The sequence below is a fragment of the Grammomys surdaster genome, unplaced genomic scaffold, assembly GCF_004785775.1.
Source record: "Grammomys surdaster isolate TR1022 unplaced genomic scaffold, NIH_TR_1.0 205, whole genome shotgun sequence".
In the NCBI taxonomy this organism is placed as follows: domain Eukaryota; kingdom Metazoa; phylum Chordata; class Mammalia; order Rodentia; family Muridae; genus Grammomys; species Grammomys surdaster.
Genome location: NW_021604650.1, coordinates 1,245,765 through 1,265,785, shown reverse-complemented (window position 1 = coordinate 1,265,785; position 20,021 = coordinate 1,245,765). Strand labels below are relative to the sequence as shown.

Below are 20,021 nucleotides of genomic sequence, written 5' to 3'. Positions count from 1 at the left end.
CTTCCACATGGTAGAAAGAAAGAACCGACTTCCAAAAGCTGCCCTTAGATCTAAATGCCTGCAACCTACATACAATGCAAACATATGGCATAATGTAAAATAAATGTAATTTCAAAAAGAATTAAAGAGGGAGCCTGCAGGGCTGATTGCTCAAGGACCCCACTCCACCTTTCCCAGGGAGCCCCACCCTCCCTCAGGCAGCCTCAGGTGCCCTGACTCACATCCTGCCACCCGGCCTAATTGTCCCTGTATTAGTTTGCTTCTTTGTTGCTGTGATAAAACATTCTAACTGAAAGCAGCTTGGGGAAGGGGGATTGAGGAGGGGCAGTTACTTGGTTTACAGGTTACAGTTCATAACTGAGAGAAGTCAAGGTAGGGACTCAAGGCTGGAACCTGGAGATCAGAACTGAAGCAGACCATGGAGGAGCACTGCTTATGGGGAGCACTGCTTACTGACTCGAAGCCCTTAACTCGCTCAGCTAGCTTTATTACATAACCCAAGCCCATCTCCCTAGGGGTGTACCACTCACAGTGACTTAGGCCTTCCTATAATCAATAGCAATAAAAAAAAAATGCCTTTTCAAATATGCCCCATCCAATTTGATGGAAGCAACCTCTCAGCTGAGGTTCCCTCTTCCTCGGTGTCTAGTTTGACCAAAGAACTATGACATTTTACCCTTTGTCAACTTGTCTCTGTTAAAGCATAACCTTTCCTTTCTTATTTGTCCTTAAAAATCTCATGTTGATATTGAAATATTTAAAAAGGTAGCACATGCCTTTAGTCCCAGCACTTGGGAGGCAGAGGCAGACAGATTTCTGAGTTCAAGGCCAGCCTGGTCTACAGAGTGAGTTCCAGGACAGCCAGAGCTATACAGAGAAACCCTGTCTCAAAAAAACCAAAACAAACAAACAAACAAACAAAACAAACAAAACAAAAAAAGATTTATTTATTTATTTTATTTATGAGTACACTGTAGCTGTCTTCAGACACACAGAAGAGGGCATCAGATCTCATTACAGATGGTTGTGAGCCACCATATGGTTGCTGGGAATTGAACTCAGGACCTCTAGAAGATCAGTCAGTGCTCTTAACTGCTGAGCCATCTCTCCAGTCCCTGACATACTTTCAAAAGGGAAGAACCAGGACACAGACACAGTCAGATCAAGCAAAACTCAACATTGAGTAGTGATAGCAGTCAGTACCCAGCATGTGGGACTCACGCATGCTCTTCTGGCCTCAAGTCGCTGAAGCAGCTCTGATCTGCTGGCCTCCATCCACAGAACACACAGCTTGTCTTGAAGGCTTGAGTCAGCTTCTTTCCTCAACTGCTGCTGTCCTGGCAATTTGTCTCACAGTCCTGGCATCTCCCATATTCTGAGGTCTCCACTGCAACTGAGACTACACCTTCATCAGAGACCTCCTGGCCTCCCTTCAGGGACTCTAACCCTGTCACATGGTACCTCTAACACATTGTTGGCCAAGTTCTGTTGACAGCTTAAGATGCAGCCATGGCCCCCACTAGGCCACAGCTTCTGTGTGGTGACCCTGAGAAACACTTCCCAGAAGACTGCATCAGCAACGCTGGTTTCTTATTAGTAGCAGCTGATTTTTCAGCACTAGCTAACAAACATCCATTGTCCCAGTAAATCAAAGGTTTCACTGATTTTTATTTCTCCTCCTGGTTTCTTGAGATGGGGTTTCTCTGTGTGGCCCTGGCTATCCTGGAATTCGCTCCATAGGCCAGGCTGGCCTCAAACTCAGAGATCCGCCTGTCTCTGCCTCCGGAGTGCTGGAATCAAAGGTGTGCACCACCACAGCCCAGATTGCTTCTACTGATTCTTAATTCAAATATATCCCATGAGCAACCCTGACAAACTGAAACCTCACAAGCCAGGCCACCGCTGTCTGCATTGCTCTCACTGTGACCTAAGTCCGCACAACAGTGCCTTAAGGTCTGAGCACTCAGGGGCATAAAAGCCACATGGTCAGGTCATCGCAGCAAGATCCACATTCCAGGTACCACCGTCTATATTAGATTGCTTCTCTGTGGCTGTGATTTCAAAAACAAAAACGCTCTGGCAAAAAGTAACTTGGGGGAAACAGGTTTTCTCTGGCTTACAGGTTACAGTCCTCCTGCAAGCCCAGCCAAGGCAGGGACATGAAAGTAGGAACTTGTAGCTGTCTTTTGTTATTTTGTGGGTTCTTTTTTTCCACCCTTCTCCACCCCTTTTCTCCTACCCTTTCAACCCCGATACAAGTTAAGAGAGAAAAAGGGATAGGAAGGGAAAGAAAGAGACCCTTGAATAAAGTTAGGGTCAGAAAGGGGACAACGTTATTGTTGGACTACTTCCTGCTGACTAGGGGTGTCTAGTTCCTTGGGGCAAGTTTGATCTTCACTGTCAGGATATCTAATTTCTTGTTGTTGTTTCTTCTTTGTGCACAATACTTAACTGTGTCCAACCCACACAGCCTCTCCAGGGCCCTAGCATTTATATACCCTCTGACAAGTCCCCAGAATTCCAAACTTCACAGTCTCAGGAACTATCTGCCCCATATCCCTCACCTGGGATTAAAACTAAAAAACATTCCCATAATATTTGTGTGTTTTTCAGAGAAACCAAATTTACAGAATTGTCACAACAGAGACTAAAGCAGATATGGTGCAGGGACGCTGCTTGCTGGCTTGCTTCCTTTAGGGCTTGCTCAGTTAGCTTTTTTTTTTTTTTAAGATTTTTATTATTTTTAGGTGGTGCTCATGGAAGCCAGAGGCATTCCCTAGAGTTGGGGTTACAGACAGCTGTGAGCTGCCAAATGTGGGTGCTAAGAACTGAACCCGGGCCTTCCAGAAGAGCAGTGGGTGCTTTTAACTATTGAGCCATCTCTCCAGCCTGTCTGCTAGCTTTTTTATACAGCCCAGGATCACCTGCCTAGGGATGTAACATCACAGTGGACTGAGCCCTCCCACATCGGTTAGTAATCAAGAGAATGCATCCACAGACGTGCCCGTATGCCAATCAGATGACGGCTATTTCTCAGTTAAGTTTCCTCTTCCTGGGTGCCAAATCAACATCTATAGCTATAAGCTATATCAGTTCCCCTTCCCCATCATCACTCTGGGGCCCAGCTCAGAGATGTGACATAGCACCTCTGACAGCATCCAGACTGGGAGCTCCCTGAGGCAGGGCTCAACCTCAAAGGGGCAGGGGTGGGGGAAGATGCGGAGGTTGGGAGACATGGTGCCCTGAGGAATAGGGTCAGGCCAACTAAGTTCACTATGTCTCACATCCCAGATCCCAGTCCAGTGTTAAATGCCTCCCCAGGCCCTGTCCCCGTTAGCGCTTACCTGGCCAGCACATCCAGGTTTTCACAAGACCAAATGGCCACACTATAATTCCTTTTGCTACCTGGTCCAGGCATGGCTCCCTGGCTACAGAAGCCCACATCGATGGAAGTCCCCAGCACCTCCAATCTCCCACGAGCAGCCAGCAGACACAGAACCCAGATTCAAGGGGTTACAGATTTATTCTTCTCTCCCTTGTGTCCCAGGCAATGCTCAGATATCAGCCCAGCCTGTCCCCAGGGAATGGGCCATAGTTCCCCATCTAGACCTGGCAGAGGGCTCTCTTGCCCACTCTAGCCAGCCGTCTTCAGCTGGGGAATCTCCCAGAGATCGCCTCCTCAGTGATGGCTGCGCTTCAGAGCAAGCGCCATGGTCAGGAGCTACCCGTTTGGACCAGTCATATCCCCTGTCCACAGCCTTGTCCCAGCTCCTTCTCAGAGGCCCAGTATAGGCTATGGGGGACCTGAGCGCCCAGGCCTTTTTGTCCAAGGAGTCTTCTTGAGGTCCCCGGGTGGCCCGGCTCTTGGGCTGCCTGGGAGCCCCTCTAATCCTACAATGGGGAGAAGACTGCAGGCCTAAGCCTTCTGTCCCCACAGCATCACTGGCTGAGGGAAGGGGTGAGGAATTGTTTCTCCGGTTTCTGCTCCAGGAGGACTGGAAAGAAAGACTGGGATCAGGCTTCCTTCCTCCCAGGAAGATGGTCAGCAGTCAAGGCAGCCCATGGGACCCGGAATCTTCTGTCTACTTGCTCTCCCCCCACCTCCCTGTTCTAGCCTGCCCCTAAGTTGTCCCTAAACTTCAGCTCCTCTCTGAAACCTGTTCCCAAACAGTGCCCTCACTGAAATCCCAGTGTAGCCTCTGACACACACACACACACACACACACACACACACACACACACACTTCTTCCCCAGCATTACAGCCTCCCATCAGGCTGGGGAGAGCCTCTGCTAGCCCAAACTGCTATATGCTTGTGTGTGAAATGCTTGCTAGATTTTAAAAACGTAGTATGAAAAAATAATGGGTGTGGTGGCACACAACTATTCTCCCAGAACTAAGAAAGTTGAGGCAGGAGGAGTGCCACAAATAGCCCAGGCTGGGCTATACCATGAGCTAGGCCATCATAGCCTATATAATAAGATCCTGTCTCAAAAAGAAAGAGAGAGAGAGAGAGAGAGAGAGAGAGGAAGAAGAAGGAGGAGGAGGAGGAGAAGGGAGGGAAGGAAGGAAGGAAGGAAGGAAGGAAGGAAGGAAGGAAGGAAGTCAGGCACAGCTCCAATCCCAGGACTCAGAATGTGGATCGTGCCTTTAATCCCAGCATTCGTGAGGCAGAGACAGGAAGATCTTTGTTAATTTGAGGCTAGCCTGGTCTACATAGTAAGTTCTAAGTCAACCAGACTGCACAGTGAGACTCTCCACCTCAAAAAAATAAATTTAAAAAGAAAATCTCATTTGTAATTCTTTGCACTGTAAACATATAGAAAACAATAATCGTTTAGGCAGAGTTAAATGAGTCATGTCATTAAAATCATTGTACCTATCTCTCTTTTATGTTTCTGACAGGATTACTAAAAAGGAAAAAGAATACACACATAGCTCACATTGTTTTTCCTTCCCCACCCCCCTTAAGACAGGGTCTTGCCATGGAATCTAGGCTGGTCTTGAATTTGTAATCCTCCTATCTCAGCCTCCCAGGTGCTGGGATGACTGACATGTCCCACTCATGCCCTGTTCAAACTGTATTGCTGTCAGGCCTGGCTGTTGTAGACAGTGATTATTTTCAGGCAGTGTTTGCTGTCTGCCTCCCTACACCAGAATGTTCTCTGCCATATCCCCAGGAGCATACCAGCTGGTGTTTGGTAAAGAATCCTTCCTCATCAGAAGAGAGAACTGGTAAAAGAGACTTGTTGGAGACCCCAGATGGGGCACACACACACACACCCACTCACCCTCTCGAGTGTCATCTGCTTCATGTTCTGAGAGGGTCTTAATGGAGCCATCCCATTCCACACCAGATCCTAGGGATCAAAAGGCAGCCACTGGGGCATGTGCCAGGCAGTGGTGGGCAAGGCACACAGGAACACAGAGACTAAGAGGAATACATCTCTCTGAAATGCTGAGTTCAGTGGATAATGGGGAGTTATATTCGGGGACTATGTCTCACCTTTGCTGTGGGCACTGGGTGCCCCCAGGGGGCCTGGTCTTCGCTGTCTGAACCTCTGCCTTGGGGTGTCCCCTGGACTAAATGATGCAGAGCTTCGCCCCTCAGGGAACCGGGAGCTGAGTCTCTGCCGCTGCCCACCTGCCAGGGTCTCATCTCCCAAGCAGAGAGAGCTCTGGGCACGGCGCATGGGTGCTGGTGATGAGGACCCTGTGAGAGGCACATGCATGGGGGAGGAGGGTCACCAAAGTACAGGAAGGGACCAGGCAAGCAGAGAGCCAGTGGGTGAGGTTACACAGGGTAGACAGAGGAACAGAGCATAGGAGGGAAGAGACTTGGCTGAGCCTGGCCCACGTGCTGCTGGCTCACAAAAGCTCACTGTGGAGCCTTGGGCAAGGCACCTCATTCTCTCTGGTCCTTAGTTTCCTTCTGTACCACCATCAAGGATAAATAATCTTTTTCCCTAATGTGCCCTGCTGCTCTGAGGTCTTAGGCCTGACTATGGGTTGTGTAGAAATGGGGAGGTGGCAATACAGGCAGAAAGGAGGAGCCCAGGCAGGGGATTCTGTAGTCCTGGAGCAGAGAGCAGCCAACAGCATCAACGCAGCAGGAGGCAGGTGGCAGGGAGGCGCATGTGCAAGCCAGACAGTGTAGCAGATGCCAAAGGTGGGAGACATGGGATAGGGACATCCTGGTCACCAGACCCTCAGACCCACCTGTCCCATCTGCCTCCCTGCCCTCAGGGAGCTCCGTCTCCAGGGGGCCCCCCAAGCTTTCCGTGCTGCCAGCCCCATCGGCCCCCAGGCGTGGCCCCCCATGGAGGGCCCCCTCCCGCCGGGGCCGAATCAGCCTCTTCACCTTGTCTGCCAGCCAGCTGCCCTTCCTGGGGGCAAGAGGGCATAAGAAGGGATAAGGAAGAAGGGAGGGAGAGGAGAATCGTATCAGGGAATAAAAAGGGTCAGGCAAACCCTTACTAAGACCTGCACCCCAGCCTGGCTTTTGGGGAACTAGGGGTCAGAGGGTAGGACAGGGCAAAGGTTAGCAGGATCCCAGTTCCGGAAGGTGGGGCCTCACTTGGTACGGGGTAGGGGCCCAGGTTCCAGCACACGGTACTGGTCCATGATTTTCTCCACCAGCTTCTGCTTCTCACGGCGCAAGGCATTAAGCTGGTCCCTGGTAGGAAGAGGAGAGAATGGATTCACAGAAATCCTGGCGAAGCTCTGGTGGAAGCAGCTGTAACTGGGGGGCCTCCACATTGCATATAAGACTACTCTATGGGACTTTTCTCTTGGACTTGGGGGCGTGATAAAGGTGGGAGAACAGGGGAGTGGGGGTGGATGGGAAGGGTGGGAGGTGGGGGGAAGTGGGGCTCCCTAAGGGACCTGTCCCTGAGCGTGCTCACAGGTACTCTCGCTGCTCTCGATGCAGATGGTCACGACTCTCCAGACTGCGTTCCAGTAGCTCTCTGTTCTCCCGGCTCAAGGCCTGTACCTCAGCTAACAACTGCCTGTTCTCCTCTTCCTGCGCGCTGCGAAGCTGGGTCAGAAGCTGCGGGAGGCAGCAAGGGCCGGATGAATACCCTGCTCGAGACTGTCTAGCTTGGCTTGCCTACCTTGGCTGCCTCAGACCGCCCCCAACACTGTGCCACACCTCACACTGTGTGGCCAGCCGACAGGCGCTCAGGTCCAACTGCTGGTTGGACTCACGCAGCCGCTGGCTCTGGATCTCAAGTTGTGCTCGCTCCAGCTCCAGCCTCGCCAGGCGGCTCCGCAGCTCCCCGCGTTCACCCTGGAGCTCCCCTCGCTCCCGAGATACCTCAGCCAGTAGCATCTGAGCTCTTTGGAGGCAAAGACAACTGCTCTCCCAAGAGCCAGGAAGGTCACACCCACAGAAAGGAGGAGAAGCAGGACATGCAGGGGCAGTGACTAACCCACCCCAACCCACTTCATATGCGGGAATGCTGACCTAGGATTGAAGGGCAGGGCTGCACCAGGGCTAGTACCTCTCGTGTTCATTCTGAAGTCTCCGAAGCTCCTCCTCCAGGCCGCGCTGTCTATGTCCGTCCTGCATCAGGCGCTCACGCTCTGCCAGTAGGGCCACCTCTTGTGTTTCTACACTAGCCCGCTGGGCCTGCAACTGCTCATGCCTGTATGAATAAGGGTCCCAAAGGACTGCAGGGGCTGCAGCCTTAGCGAGTAGGCACTGCATTGTGGGGATCTGAAAGTCTGACACCTCCTAAGCATAAGCACCACACCCCAGCAAAGCCCCAAAGCAGAACACCATGCAAGGTGCCATCATTCATAGCCCCAAAGCTGGGGACCCCAGGCCCCCAAGAGAGGAGCAGCAGGATAGATACTCAGAGTACTGATTACCCCCTTGGGTCAGACCTGCTGAGGAAAACAGGCACGTAAGCATGCCAGGGAGAGAAGTTGGGGAGACTCACCGGCCCTGAAGCTCACGGTGGGCCAGCTCCAATGCTCGCATATTGGCCTTGAGATCTCGGTGCCGCACCAACAGTCCCTCCAGCTCTGTCTCTTGCCTTCGCTGCAGCTGCACCAAGGCCTCATGGTCCCGAAGCAGAGCCTGCTGCTGCCCACGAGTCTCCTCCTGGGCCTGTTTTGCTGCCCGCACCTCCTCTTCCAGCACCCCCAGCTTCCTGTGCAGCTCCTGACCCTGCATCTCCATCATTGATTTTTCAGCCTAGGGTGAGACAGGTGGGGAGGACCATCACATTGGGGCACCCGGCCCACAAGGAATGTGGGGCATTGCCTGAGATCATAGGGGCAGAGACCAGGAACTGCTATGGAGGAAGCCGAGGTACAGCTGAAGAACAGGCAAGAGGTTAAAAGCAGTAGAGGTATCATGGTGGTGAGGCCATGCAAGGGGCCCAAAACAGGAATGGGACACATGGGAGGGGACAGGGAAGGGGGTGAGGACTAATGGCTAATATGGAAAAGAAGCCTGAGAGGCTAGGATGTTGGGGAACGAGAGTGGGTGCAGATGTGGATTCTGAAGGCAAGGATAGGGAGAAGGCACAGCCTGTGATGGCCGAGGTCAGAGAAAAAGCACTGTGAAATCAGATGATGCTGTTGGCTCAAATAGGGGAAAGGGCATAAAATGACACTAATGGGCAGGGGACAAGCGCCCAGGCTGCCACTCACCTGCAGGCGACTGCTGTGCTCCTGTGCCCGCTGACTCTGTAGCAGGAGCTCCTGTGCCCGTCCCTGCAGGTTCCCCAGCTGCCCCTCCAGGTGCTGCAGCTGCCCCTGCAGAGCTGCCTTCTCAGCCACCAGTGTGGCATTCTGCCAGGAAAGGAGATTGTCAGTGGCTAAGAGGCTCGTCCTGCCATCCCCTGGACACCTCACATCCTGTGACTCACATTTCGCTCCACCTCGATGAGCCGTCCATTCTGGGTCTCCATAGTCCGAGGCTCAGGTCGTGCCTCAACTGCCAGGTCCACAGGGTACTGGCGCAGCTGCAGGGACAGGGTTCAGGGACACAGATCACAGGTGCCTCACACACATGGGGAAGTGTTGGAGCCCAACCCAAAAGGCAGAGAGCAGTCACCCCAAGGAGAGGTTCCATCCACTTAAGGAATAGAGGAAGCAGTCTCACTGGGGTAGGAGGTGAGCAGCTCCACCAATCCAGAGGTAAGACCTGAACCCTGACAGCCCTGGTTGCCTATTCCCAGGCTGGGGTGAGGGGCCAGCACCTCAGTCCCCAGGACAGCTTTACCTGAAACAGCTCCTCCTCCAGCTGCAGGGCTCTGGCCTTGAGCTCCATCAATGCCTCCTCCTTACTGGTAGATGCTGCCTGCAGTTCAGCTTCCAGACGCTGCTCCAGATGCTGGTACCTACCAGGAGAAACCTTAACACCCAGCCCTTCCTTCCCTGTCCCTCCCTGCCCCCAGCCACTGTGCCCACCTCTGGTGCTGGCTCTCCTGTTCTTGAAGGAACTTCTGGCGCTCTAAGGCTGCCTGTTCCAGCTCTTGCTGCAGATGCTCTAGTCGGTCCCCCAATTCCTGGCCCCGTAACACAGCCTTCTCTAGCTCCTATGGGCAGGCAGAGCAGGCTCAGAAGGTGGGGTTGAAGATGGGGACCACCCCTCCTCCCCAGAAATAGAGGAAAGCTAGAGACAGGCCCAAGAAGGGGTTATCTTGCTCTCTGCCTTGTTCTGTTACCCTGGCAAATGTCTCTGTGTTCCCATCTGGAATACATGGTTCACATCTGTAAAACCAGCACTCAAGAAGCTAAGATTGGAAGATGGTTGCAAAGTTAAGGCCAGCCAGGGCTACAAAGGGAGGCCTAGGCTCAATATGAGACCTTCTCTAAAAGATCTGGAGGTGGAGTGCCAGCGGCTTTGTAGGATGGCTATGAAAGGAGTGGGGACCTAAGCCTGGTAGGGGGTGAGGGCAACACTTCAGTGAGGGGTCAAGATGCACACTAAGCAAATGGCTTCACCTCTTTGAGCCCATGATTTCGAATGTACCCATGATGGTGACGAGCCCTGCCAGTTGCTTTTCCAGCCATGTACAGGGGCTCAGTGGAGGTAGGTCTGCAGAGCACCACAGAGGGGTGGCTACCAGGAGCTATCAGATCAGGAACGCAGGGATCCCAGGCCTAACCACAGAGCAGGGCTGCAGAGGTTGGTCAGAGACTATGGCAGCTGGCAGTTGGCCCACACCATTCCAGGGTAGGGGTGGAAGGCCAAGTCTGACCTGTGAGCTGCACGCAAGGGGAGGGAGGCCAAACCATTCTGACTCCTGGGGACCCTGGAAAGATAAAGCTACACAAAGATGACACTGCCCAATCACCAGCCACATCCTGCCTCCAAACACTAAGACTGTTGAGCCATCATCCTCAGTGACAACCCTCCACAGCTTGCCATGGGCACTGCAGTTCCTAACAGATGTGGGCACAGCCTCTGGTTAAAAACTAAAACTGAGCTGGCGGTGGTGGCACAATAATTTCAATCCCAACACTCGGGAGACAGAGACAGGTTTGAGGCCAACCTGGTCTACAGAACAAGTTCCCGGATAGACAGGGCTACACAGTAAAACTCTTGTCTCAAAAAAAAAAAAAAAAAGGAGGAGGAAGATGACGACAAGGAGGAAGAGGAGGAGAAAGAAGAGGAAGAGGAGGAAGAGGAGGAGGAAAAGAACTACAATTCCCATAAGGCTCTGCTGCCCAGCTGGCCACTAGGGCCTTAATGCTGCTAGAGATATGAGAACCATAGTGCAGTTGCTAGTGGAGACCTGCGGCCCTGTTCCTTCCCTGTGCAGGCCATAGCCCTAGCAAGTGCCCCTCCACGCAGCCTAGGAGGCCTCTGTGCCCACTAAAAAGCCTCAGGATCACATCTCCGCTCTGCTAGGCGGCTCCTTCAATGCCACATCCAGGTAGTGCCCGGAACTGTTACAGTCAGGAAATCATTCCAATTCTCCCTACCCCCAGCCTCTCCCACCCTCTAAGTCCTCAGAGTTCTTCTAGGCCCACCCTTACCTTCACTGCTGGCCTACCACCAGTCCCTCTCCCCAGAAAGCAAACCAAAAGTGTAGTGGAGAACCAGGTTTCCCTACCACACATTGTTTTATGAGATTCTATCAGATAGGAACAGGTTTTAGTTTCTCTCTCTCTCTCTCTCTCTCTCTCTCTCTCTCTCTCTCTCTCCTTCTTACATTCTTTTTTCCCCTCCTTGGTTATTTATTTATTTATTATTTCTGAGACAGTGTCTTGCTATATATTCCTGTCACTGTAAACCAGGCTAAGCTCAGACTCAAAGAGATCCACCTGTCTCTGCCCTCAAGTTCTGGGATTAGAGGAGTGTGCACATCCAGCCCTCTCTTGAGCCTGGATAGCTCAGGATGGCCTCTAACTCTCAATCCTCCTGCCTCAGCCTACCAAGGGCAGGACTGCAGGCATGAACCACCACAGGAGGGGCAGGCACAAGTTTGTTTCCAGTTTACAGAGGAGGAAACGGACACTCAGAAGTAACTTGCTCCAAGCCACACAGCTGACAGTCAGGAGGGTCTGAGACAGCATACAGTTCTTTCCTGGCAGATCTCTAGATCCCACACCACAGTATGGACCCCAGAGAGACCCTCTCTCATCACTGGCTCGTTGGTCTCGAATTCCCTACATCTCTTCCCCTATAGCTACCCTGTGTGTAACGAGTGTCTACCAGCCTCCACTCCTGTTCTCCATCCTCACCACTGGGAGGAGCCTATGCGAGGCGTTCTTCCAGTCTGTGCCCTGGGAGGGAACTGGAGACTGCTCACGCTGGAGTACCAGCTCCCAGCCTTGGTACCCACAGCTCTGCTCTAGCCATTGTCATTGCTTTGCACTGTCCCTGGCTTTGTCTCCCTGTGTGGACTGACCATTTTGCTCATCTCCAGCCTCCAGTGATACCATTCACTCACAAAAAAATCCCAACCTCTCCCTCAGCGTAGAAGGAAGCTTTCACCCTGCCCAACAGGAACCTGCCTGCTCAGGATCACCGCTCCTGACTTCTCCAACTCACAACCTGGATCTGCTCCTCTCCACCTCCTCCTGAAAGCCTTCTCTGATGTGTCCAGCCTGGACCATGGCTCCCTGCACTGTCCAGTCATCTCCACACCTGTGTATACGGGCTACCCCCTACCTGGTCACCACTGTACCCAAGCATGGTACAGAGCCTTAGCTGACCTAGCAAAGCATGTGAATGAATAAATAAGCACAAGCATTTCTAGACATTCTCTCCCTCCATCACTGACCCTATGCCCCTGCCAGCCCTACCTGTAAGAGTCACCACTGCCACTGCCCCTGATAGGTACAGGTTCCCCTTTCATCAAGGTGACCCTCATCCAACTCAGCCACACATGGGTTTGCCCACACCTGAGGCTCCCCATGCCAGAGGACAGAGTAGCAATGCCTTCAAAGCTGGCAGCTGCCATGACTTCTTCTGGGTCCCCATCATCTCCAATGACTGAGAGTCCTTGTCACCTCTCTCATCAAAGGTCTTAATCTTTCAATATCAAGTAGAATCCTGGTCATTTTCCCCAGAGGCCTCTCATACCCAGACAGGCACTTCCTACCTATTATTATTATTATTATTATTATCCCTTTTCGAGACAGGGTTTCTCTGTGCAGCCCTGGGTGTCCTAGAACTCACTTTGTAGACCAGGCTGGCCTTGAACTCACAGAAATCCGCCTGCCTCTGCCTCCCAAGTGCTGGGATTAAAGGAGTGTGCCACCATGCCCGGCACACTTCATCTTTACGGAATGTTTTGTTTTTGTTTCCTCTCTAGGCAGAGTTTCACATAGCCCAGGATAGCCTCCAGTTCATTATACAGTCAAGGATCTCTGTGCTGTCAACTTGACAGAAGCAGTCGTCTGGGAACAGGAAACTGGGAAAGTTGCCTCCATCAAACTGTCTATAGGCAAGTCTGTGGGGCATTTTGTTGGTTAACGATTAATGCAGGAAACCCAGCCCACTGTGAGTTGTACCATCCCTGGACAGGTTATCCTGCATTGTAAACAAAAACAAACAAACAAAAAGCAAGGAGAGTAAGCTATGGAGAGGAGCCAGTACGCAGAGCCCTTCCATGGCCTCTGCTTCCTTCAGTTCCTGTCTCCAGGTTCCTGCTCTGAGTTCCAATAGAAAAGCAAACTAAACAATGGCCTTGAACTTCTAGTCCTCTTGCCTCCACATCCTGAGTGCTGGGATGAAAAGCTTATGTCTAGTTTATATGGAGCTGGGGCTCTGTGTATGCCACACAAGAACAGACTCCATCCCAGGCTGCTGGAGAACTATCTTTTTTAATAGAATCACTTTTATTGGAGCATGACCTGTTTGGGTTTATAACCCTCAAGCTCCATAGGTAGCTGGGTAGGGAATATAGTATCAAAAAGGGAGGAGTCGAGCTGTGGCCGTGGGGACTGGCTGGCAGCTCCTGGCAGGCTGGAGCAGCTGGGGCCCTGGCAGGTTCAAACTGAGGTACGGCAGCGTTAATAATATTCTTAGAGCATTAATACTCTGGAGGGGGGCAGGCACTTAGGGGCCCTAGGGTGCAAAGGCACTTGGGAGTCAGGGAGAGAACACGGCTTGCAGAGGGACTGACCGAGCAGGGCCAGGCCCAGGGTTTGGCAGACACTTTGGGGGAGTGCTGGGGTTGGGCAGCTTGGGCCCCAAGCAGTCTACAAGGCTTTGGTAGTGGCAGGCACAGTCTCTGGGCTGGGTCTGCATTAAATACATGGGGCTTCTTTAGTGCTCGTCACCTGGAGAACTACTGTTTGGTCACTTACAGTAGGCTTTGGCCAGGTATGAGTCAGGCAATTTCCACAATTATCCTGGTCTGCCAACAGATTATGAGTGCTGTAAGGCACAGTATCTGTTTTATACAGGAACAAGGGGCCAGGGCAAAGAGATAAAGGCTACCACAAGTAGTGCAGGATAGACCACAGAATTGGCAGTGTGATTCTCTCCTGTAGCCAACCCCATCAAGGACTGGCTATCAGCAAGAGTGGGCTGGATTTTCTACCTTCTGTCCCATCTCAGTGCAGTGAAGGAACCTGCACCACACAACCCAGCAACTGTCCCAGGTCCTCATTTCCCAACCCACTGCTCTACCCCACATACCTCCCTAAGAGCTTGCTTCTCCAGACGCTCCCTCTCAGCTTCCTCCAGATGATGGTGGACCTGGCTCTCCAGAACCTGCACCTGCTGCTCAGCAGTCTCAACTTGAGCTCGCAGCCTGGGCCCCTCGCGTTCCCACTGCCTTCGCTCCCGACCTGCTGCTGCTAGTGCCTCTGCCAGGGCCTCCCTCTCACGAGATGCAGCCTCCAGCTCCAGGTTAGCTGTATCTACTGCTTCACGCAGACGGGCCTGCTCCCGGGCCCGGGCCTCTGCCTCCTGTTGGGCCTCGGCCTCTGTTCTGCGAGCTTGGGCCAGCTCCTCAGAGAGGCAGACAGCCTCTGCACTTCGGGCCTCCAGTCTTTGGGCTTGGGCTTGCAGTTTAGCCTCAAGGCCTACAACAGCTCTCTTTAGTTGTGCTACCTCATCTCTGAGGGCCTGCTCCTCTTGGATAGCACTGGCCAGAGTCTCTCCTGAGATTGACTCCTCCCTGGACCAGAGATCAGATGCCCCTTCTGATGTCTGCTGTGGTTTCTGAGGGACCAGTTTACTGACCAACCCCTTGGGCTTCTGTTCATGCCCTCCTGTCTCTGTTTGTTGCTTGGACATTTCTAGTTCCTGATCCAGGGTCTTTTGATCCTTCCGTGGCTCCAGAATGAACTCAGCAGATATGGGCCTACATTCGGGGCTCTCCTGTTTCAGGGCCTGGGCCTCGGGTACCGACTCCCCTTGGAGAGCCTCTCTGCCTCCAGTCTCTCCTAGCAACTCCTGCACTTCAATTCTGATCTCTGGACGCTGTGGTGGGTCCCAGACAATGGGGCTCTGGAGAGAGAGTCTATGATCGGACTTCTCCAGGGACTGATGTTTCTCCACAGTATGGTCTGATTCTTGGGGAGTTTGGTCTGAGGTCTGGAGATCCTGAGATATCTGGAAAGGACTCTCCAACTCTGGGTGTGAATCAGGTGCCTGGCGACACTCCGATGACCTTGTGATGTCAAAGTGTGATGCCGGGGAAGACAGGTCCAAAGATTCAGAGCCTTCACCTCCTATCTGACAAGCCAGGCTTTGGGGGCTGTGATCGAGGGCCAGGGGAGTTGCTGGAGCCCCATTAGGCACAGGCAGCATGGAGTCCTTGCTCTGCTCGTCCAGCAGAGGGTGCTAAAAACATATGAGAGAGACAATGGGGGGGCGGGGGGCGGTGTTAGAAGGAATGTGGGTGGGAAGCAGTGAGAATAAGGATACTGGAGGGACCTACCTGGCTGCCAAGCTGTGCCCGAAGCATCTGTAGTTGGCCCCGAAGCTCCCGATTCTCCCGTTCCACTGTCCTTAGCCGCCCAGCCTCTGCTTCCCTCACCTCGTCTTGCAGTGAGGGTGCTCCGGGTAGGGAGGCTGGAGACAAGACCAAGTCAAAACTCGGTCTGCCCTCCATGACTCCCACCCAACACCTCTCAGAGACCTAGCAAGGGCTCGAAAACAAGTCCTCCCCACTCAGAGAGTCTGCCTTCACCCCCAGATCCTTGCCCTTACCCTAGGCCCGACTCACCCTCCCCAGGGGATCCTGGGGGTGGCTCCAGGCTCCTCTGAAGTTCCAGCTCCAGCTCCACATTCTCTTCCACCAGCTGCTCCAACTGATGCCGCAGAGAGTCCAGGTCCTGGGGTGTGGAAAATAGGTCAGTACCTTGTTCATCTGACCCAAATGTGCAAGTCTGAATGTCCCAATATGCTACAGGAATCACTTAGAGAAACCTTGGGCATCATCGGAGTCATGGGGGAGCAGGGACAATGATCAACAAGGTCAGGTCAATGAGGGACAACTAATGGACAGGTCAACCTAGCTCACCGCATGGGCCTCGCCCAGCCGCGTTCGCAGCAGGAGGTTCTCCCTCTGGGTCTCATGCAGCCTGGCTGAGCGTTCTCGGGCAACCTCCAGCTGTTCCTCCAGCAGGACCTTCGAGGCCTCCAGGGCCTCAGAAAGCACCCGCTCCTCCTGGTGGAAAATCCAGGAAGATCCTTGGTGAGATGCAACCTTTATGCTCGTCAGAGCCTGGCGGTTCCAGATTCCTTCCCCTGGGACAGCTTCAGACTCTTCCGCTTTCCCTACCTCTTCCCTCCAGCTGCAGTTCTCTCCAAGGTCTCTCCAGGTACCCCAAGGAGAAGCCTTCCAAGGCCATATCCCTCTAGACCACACTCATTGGTACCCACTTCTTAGTGGAATCTCACTGCCGATTTCCCTATTCTACCCGAGGCCCCATCCCTCTCTTCAAGACCTTCCCTTCCACAGTTTCCTCCTCTTCTCCCTTCCATCCGCCCATCCTGAAGAGCTTGTCCTAGACTCCACCTGCTGTATCCTCACCCGCTTCACCCTGCTATCACGGTCTCCCAAGCAAGGAACACTAGACCTACTCTTCTCTTGGCCAGACCCCTCCTGTAAGCCCCGCCTCCAGACCACGCCCACCAAAATACTCCGCCTCCAGCCCCGCCCCCACCTCACCTCCAGCTGGCCCTTGAAGACCTCTGCAGCGTGAAGCCTCTCGCGACAGCGCCGCAGCTCTTCCTGCAGGCGTGGAAGGCGGCCCGCCCGCTCCCTCAGCACCTCTGCCTCCTCGCGGTAAAGCTCTGCGCGCTTGGCTTGTCCGGACAGCGCCTGGGTCTGGGCCATATGGTGTGGAACTAGGATTAGCCAGCCACGGGACAGAGGGGTGAGGGATTGCAAGAAGCAATAGGACCACCATGAGGAGGGGACAATGTCGGGGGGTGGGGACGTTGGACCGCACCTCCTGGCGGAGCCTTCGAATTTCAGCCTCCAAGCCCTGCACCTCGGCCTGGGAGTCCAACAGCTGCTCAGCCTTCTCTTCCCTGGAGGGATGGGGTGATGGAGGATGTCTGCCAGCTGCAAACCCACACCTGGGAGCTGGGGACCCATCCAGATCCCACTGGCCCCTTCCCCAGCCTTCAGACACTCACACCTCCTGCCGCAGGCGTCTCAACTGGGCCTTGGCATTGGTCAGTTGCAAAGCCAGATGATGAGAGGAACCCTCCGCAGAAGCATTAGCAGGAGCCTCTGGCAACAGCAAGTGGGCTGGCTCCCGCTCTAGCAGTAGTTCAGCCAACCGCTAGCAGGAAGTCAAAGGTCAAGAAGCACTTTCCAAAACCTCTGCACATCGGCCTTCCAATCCCCACAATCTGGGTTATGACAACTGACAGCCCCCCAAGCCCATCGCCCCGCCTGTTCCCTACCTGTGCCCCCAGATCGCGCTCTCGAACTAGCCTGGACGTCACTCCCATCACGCTCCGTAACTGCATCTCCAGCTCCTCAGCCACGAGCTCTCCGGATTCGGGTCCAGCCAGAGCCAGTACCACACCAGCACCAGGCTGGGTCACCTGAGAGCATGGAGAACAATGCATCAGAAGGAGGTGTAGGTGGACTCAGTGGTGGCAATAGTCCCCCATGCCACCCATCCCAGTACCTAGAGATCAGGAGTTAGACATAATTCCTGGTAGGCAGACAGACTGGAAGAGGGGCCATGACATGGAAGAGGTGACAAATTTCCAAGATGGCCAGCTTCCTCCTCAACCTGCTGACTTAAGACAAAAGCCTGGCAGCTTTTGCCCCCTACTCGTGGTCCCCTGCTGACTTAGTGACTCCACAAGTTCAAGGCCTGATCAGGACTGACACACAACAGTTTCAGACCAATCAACTATGGGTCTTCAAACTGACCAACCAAAATAGGAGGAGGAAGACTCCTCAGAGTCTTTAAAAAAAAAAAAAAAACCCAGGCCTCCAGAAGATACTGGAATTTTTGGCTTCCCAAGTCCTGCTTCTGCAAAGCTGAGTCTTTTTCTCCGTGTGTCTGCTGCATGTGCATGCTTGCTCACCCTCAAATAAATGCCTTTCTTAACTGCTGCTCCTGTCTCCTGTGCGTGAGCTCTCTCTGCTGCCACCTGCTGCGCTTCAGAGTTTTCCTGCCAGTTAATTCTTCATCTGGCAGAGAAAATGAACCCAATCAAGGCCCTAGACTGTATCGATGCCATCAGTACCTCCTGGATTGCAACAGCCAGCTCGCTCTGGACGTCAAGGCTGAGGCCCCGGATGTGACGGATGAAGAGCTCCCGATGTTCACACTGTGGTAGACAGAAGGCCCAAAGCTGACACACAGAGGCTCCCTCCTGTCAGAACTCCATTCTCTTCTCCCAGCCCCTCTTCACCTGCACTGAGGCCCCCAGCAGCAGCCGAAGGATGCCTTCCAGCTCGTCCACTGCCTCTTCTGTTGGGCACAAACCACAAAGGGTTAAAGAGGGACATGGGGCAGGGACAGAGGCCAGAGGGCAGGTAGGAGACAGCACCTGAGAAGGGGTCAAACCCCAGTGTCTGGAAGTCTGGAGGCGGCGACAGGACCAGCAGCTTCAGCTCCTCCTAGAATAGACCAGCACTAAGAAAGACACCTTCACAAGGGGCTGCTGGGCCTCCTGTCAGGCCTTCTCAAGAAGGCCTTACCTGGTAGAAATCCCTCAGTCGTCCCCACAGATGATGGAGGTTCCATATCCGACAGGCTGCAGGACCGTCACGGCCCCTAACCATCCGAAGTCCTCCTCGGGAACTGGGAGCACTATGTTCACCCAGGGAACATGGATGAGGGGTTGGCTGGAGGACCTCCCCCAACCCCAGACAGGCCTTGCCCTCCACCCTCAGGCTCCTCCCACTATTCACAGCCCCCCCCCAACTCAACTTCCCCATGTCACTTACATGATGCCCAGCACCCGAAGGAGTAAGGCTCCATCGCTCAGCCGCAGGAATCTCTTCTCTGAACAAGGAAGTTCCTCTTCCTCTTCTTCTTCCTCCTTCTCCTCCTCCTCCTCCTCCTCCTTGTCTGCCCTGGCTGATTCCTCTGACTCTCCCACCAGCCCAGCCAGTCCCAGCGCCTGTGGAAACAAATAGAAGTCAGCTAAACTGGTAGAAACTCCCCCGTCCCAGCTAGTAAATCCATCCTGAGTCCCCGATCTGTCCTAATACACTCTAGGATCAACCCCCCACTTCACTAGTGCCCCTGAAAGCCTCCTGCTCCAGAACCCACACTGTCTCCCCCTTCCCCCTCCTCTGCCTGCTGGATGCTACACACTCAGCCACCCCTCCCCCAGACCTCAGTCTGCCCTGACACTCTCTTCCTCTCCCAGCTCTCCCACCTGACCCTCACCCAGGTGGCCAGACTCCCACTCAGGAAGTCTCTGAGCCTGGGCCCCTTGGCCCCCTCCATGTTGGAGGTCAGGGTGTAGTCCCTGTCACGCTGTGGCAGCTACACCTGCTCTGAGAGGAAGAGGAAGTCCCTGGCTGGGGGATCCCAGAGGCCCAGCCACAGACCCTGTACAGCTTCCTTCTTCCGGGGTTCTGCAGGGCTGCAAATCGTGTCTCAGCAACACACACACACACACACACACACACACACACACACACTCATCTTCTCTGGGTCTCAGATAAGACTAACTACTACAAAGCTGTAAGTTAGCTGAGGGGAGGTCTACAGGGTTTCTGACTCCACAGGAATAATGGGAAGACCTCTTCTCTCTGTGGGCAAGAGAGAGTGACCGCAGCCTGGCACTCTGTCATCACTAAAAGAGCTCTGGCCTTGCCAAGGAGTCAATAGGCTGGGCTAGCATTCACTATAGGTAGTCCAGGATGGCCTTGAGTTTGTTCTTCATTTGTTGACATCTCCTTCTTCAGCCTCATGTCAATCTGTTAAACATTGAAGCCTGCATGTCCCAGCCAGCTCCTCTGAACCCTAGGAGGGAGTGGATGCTGACCCCGCTGTACTTTGTATCTACTACACTGAAAAATGGCTGTGGGCCAGTAACCTCAGTTGCCAGACTCAGTTTCCCATCCGTAAACTCCTTAAAGGGAAACACACAATACTCAGGAA

The 20,021-nt window shown here is 53.5% G+C and overlaps 1 protein-coding gene across 3 annotated transcripts; it reads right to left on the bottom strand.

Moving 5' to 3' along the window:
• Positions 1-3,504: 3,504 nt before the first annotated feature.
• Positions 3,505-19,432, bottom strand: Ccdc88b (coiled-coil domain containing 88B). Of its 3 annotated transcripts, XM_028771090.1 has the most exons (27): positions 19,302-19,432; positions 18,854-19,029; positions 18,605-18,716; positions 18,454-18,523; positions 18,316-18,374; positions 18,148-18,231; positions 17,347-17,490; positions 17,074-17,222; positions 16,884-16,965; positions 16,601-16,759; positions 15,950-16,096; positions 15,653-15,761; positions 15,365-15,498; positions 14,116-15,267; positions 9,426-9,553; positions 9,238-9,355; positions 8,882-8,977; positions 8,664-8,804; positions 7,946-8,202; positions 7,505-7,648; positions 7,153-7,339; positions 6,905-7,050; positions 6,577-6,675; positions 6,219-6,385; positions 5,506-5,712; positions 5,291-5,359; positions 3,505-3,995 (listed from the first exon to the last, which is right to left on the bottom strand). In XM_028771090.1, the coding sequence occupies exons 1-27, from the start codon at positions 19,359-19,361 to the stop codon at positions 3,940-3,942; spliced, it is 4,452 nt and encodes a 1,483-aa protein (XP_028626923.1). In that variant the 5' UTR covers positions 19,362-19,432; the 3' UTR covers positions 3,505-3,939. The 3 variants fall into 3 exon arrangements, with proteins under 3 accessions (XP_028626923.1, XP_028626922.1, XP_028626924.1); XM_028771089.1 differs by lacking the exon at positions 3,505-3,995 and having other exon boundaries at positions 4,633-5,359; positions 19,302-19,416; XM_028771091.1 differs by lacking the exons at positions 3,505-3,995; positions 17,347-17,490; positions 18,148-18,231; ... (3 more) ...; positions 18,854-19,029; positions 19,302-19,432 and having other exon boundaries at positions 4,633-5,359; positions 16,601-16,779; positions 17,074-17,102.
• Positions 19,433-20,021: the final 589 nt, after the last annotated feature.

Excerpts from the sequence above, each read along its gene's own strand:
- Ccdc88b (XM_028771089.1), bottom strand. The coding sequence starts at position 19,361 with ATGGAGGGGGCCAAGGGGCCCAGGCTCAGAGACTTCCTGAGTGGGAGT. Across the intron at positions 18,375-18,453 it reads GGGGTTTGACCCCTTCTCAG|AAGAGGCAGTGGACGAGCTG; the intron begins GTGCTGTCTCCT and ends TGTGCCCAACAG. Across the intron at positions 8,978-9,237 it reads TGGAGGAGGAGCTGTTTCAG|CTGCGCCAGTACCCTGTGGA; the intron begins GTAAAGCTGTCC and ends CTGTCCCTGCAG.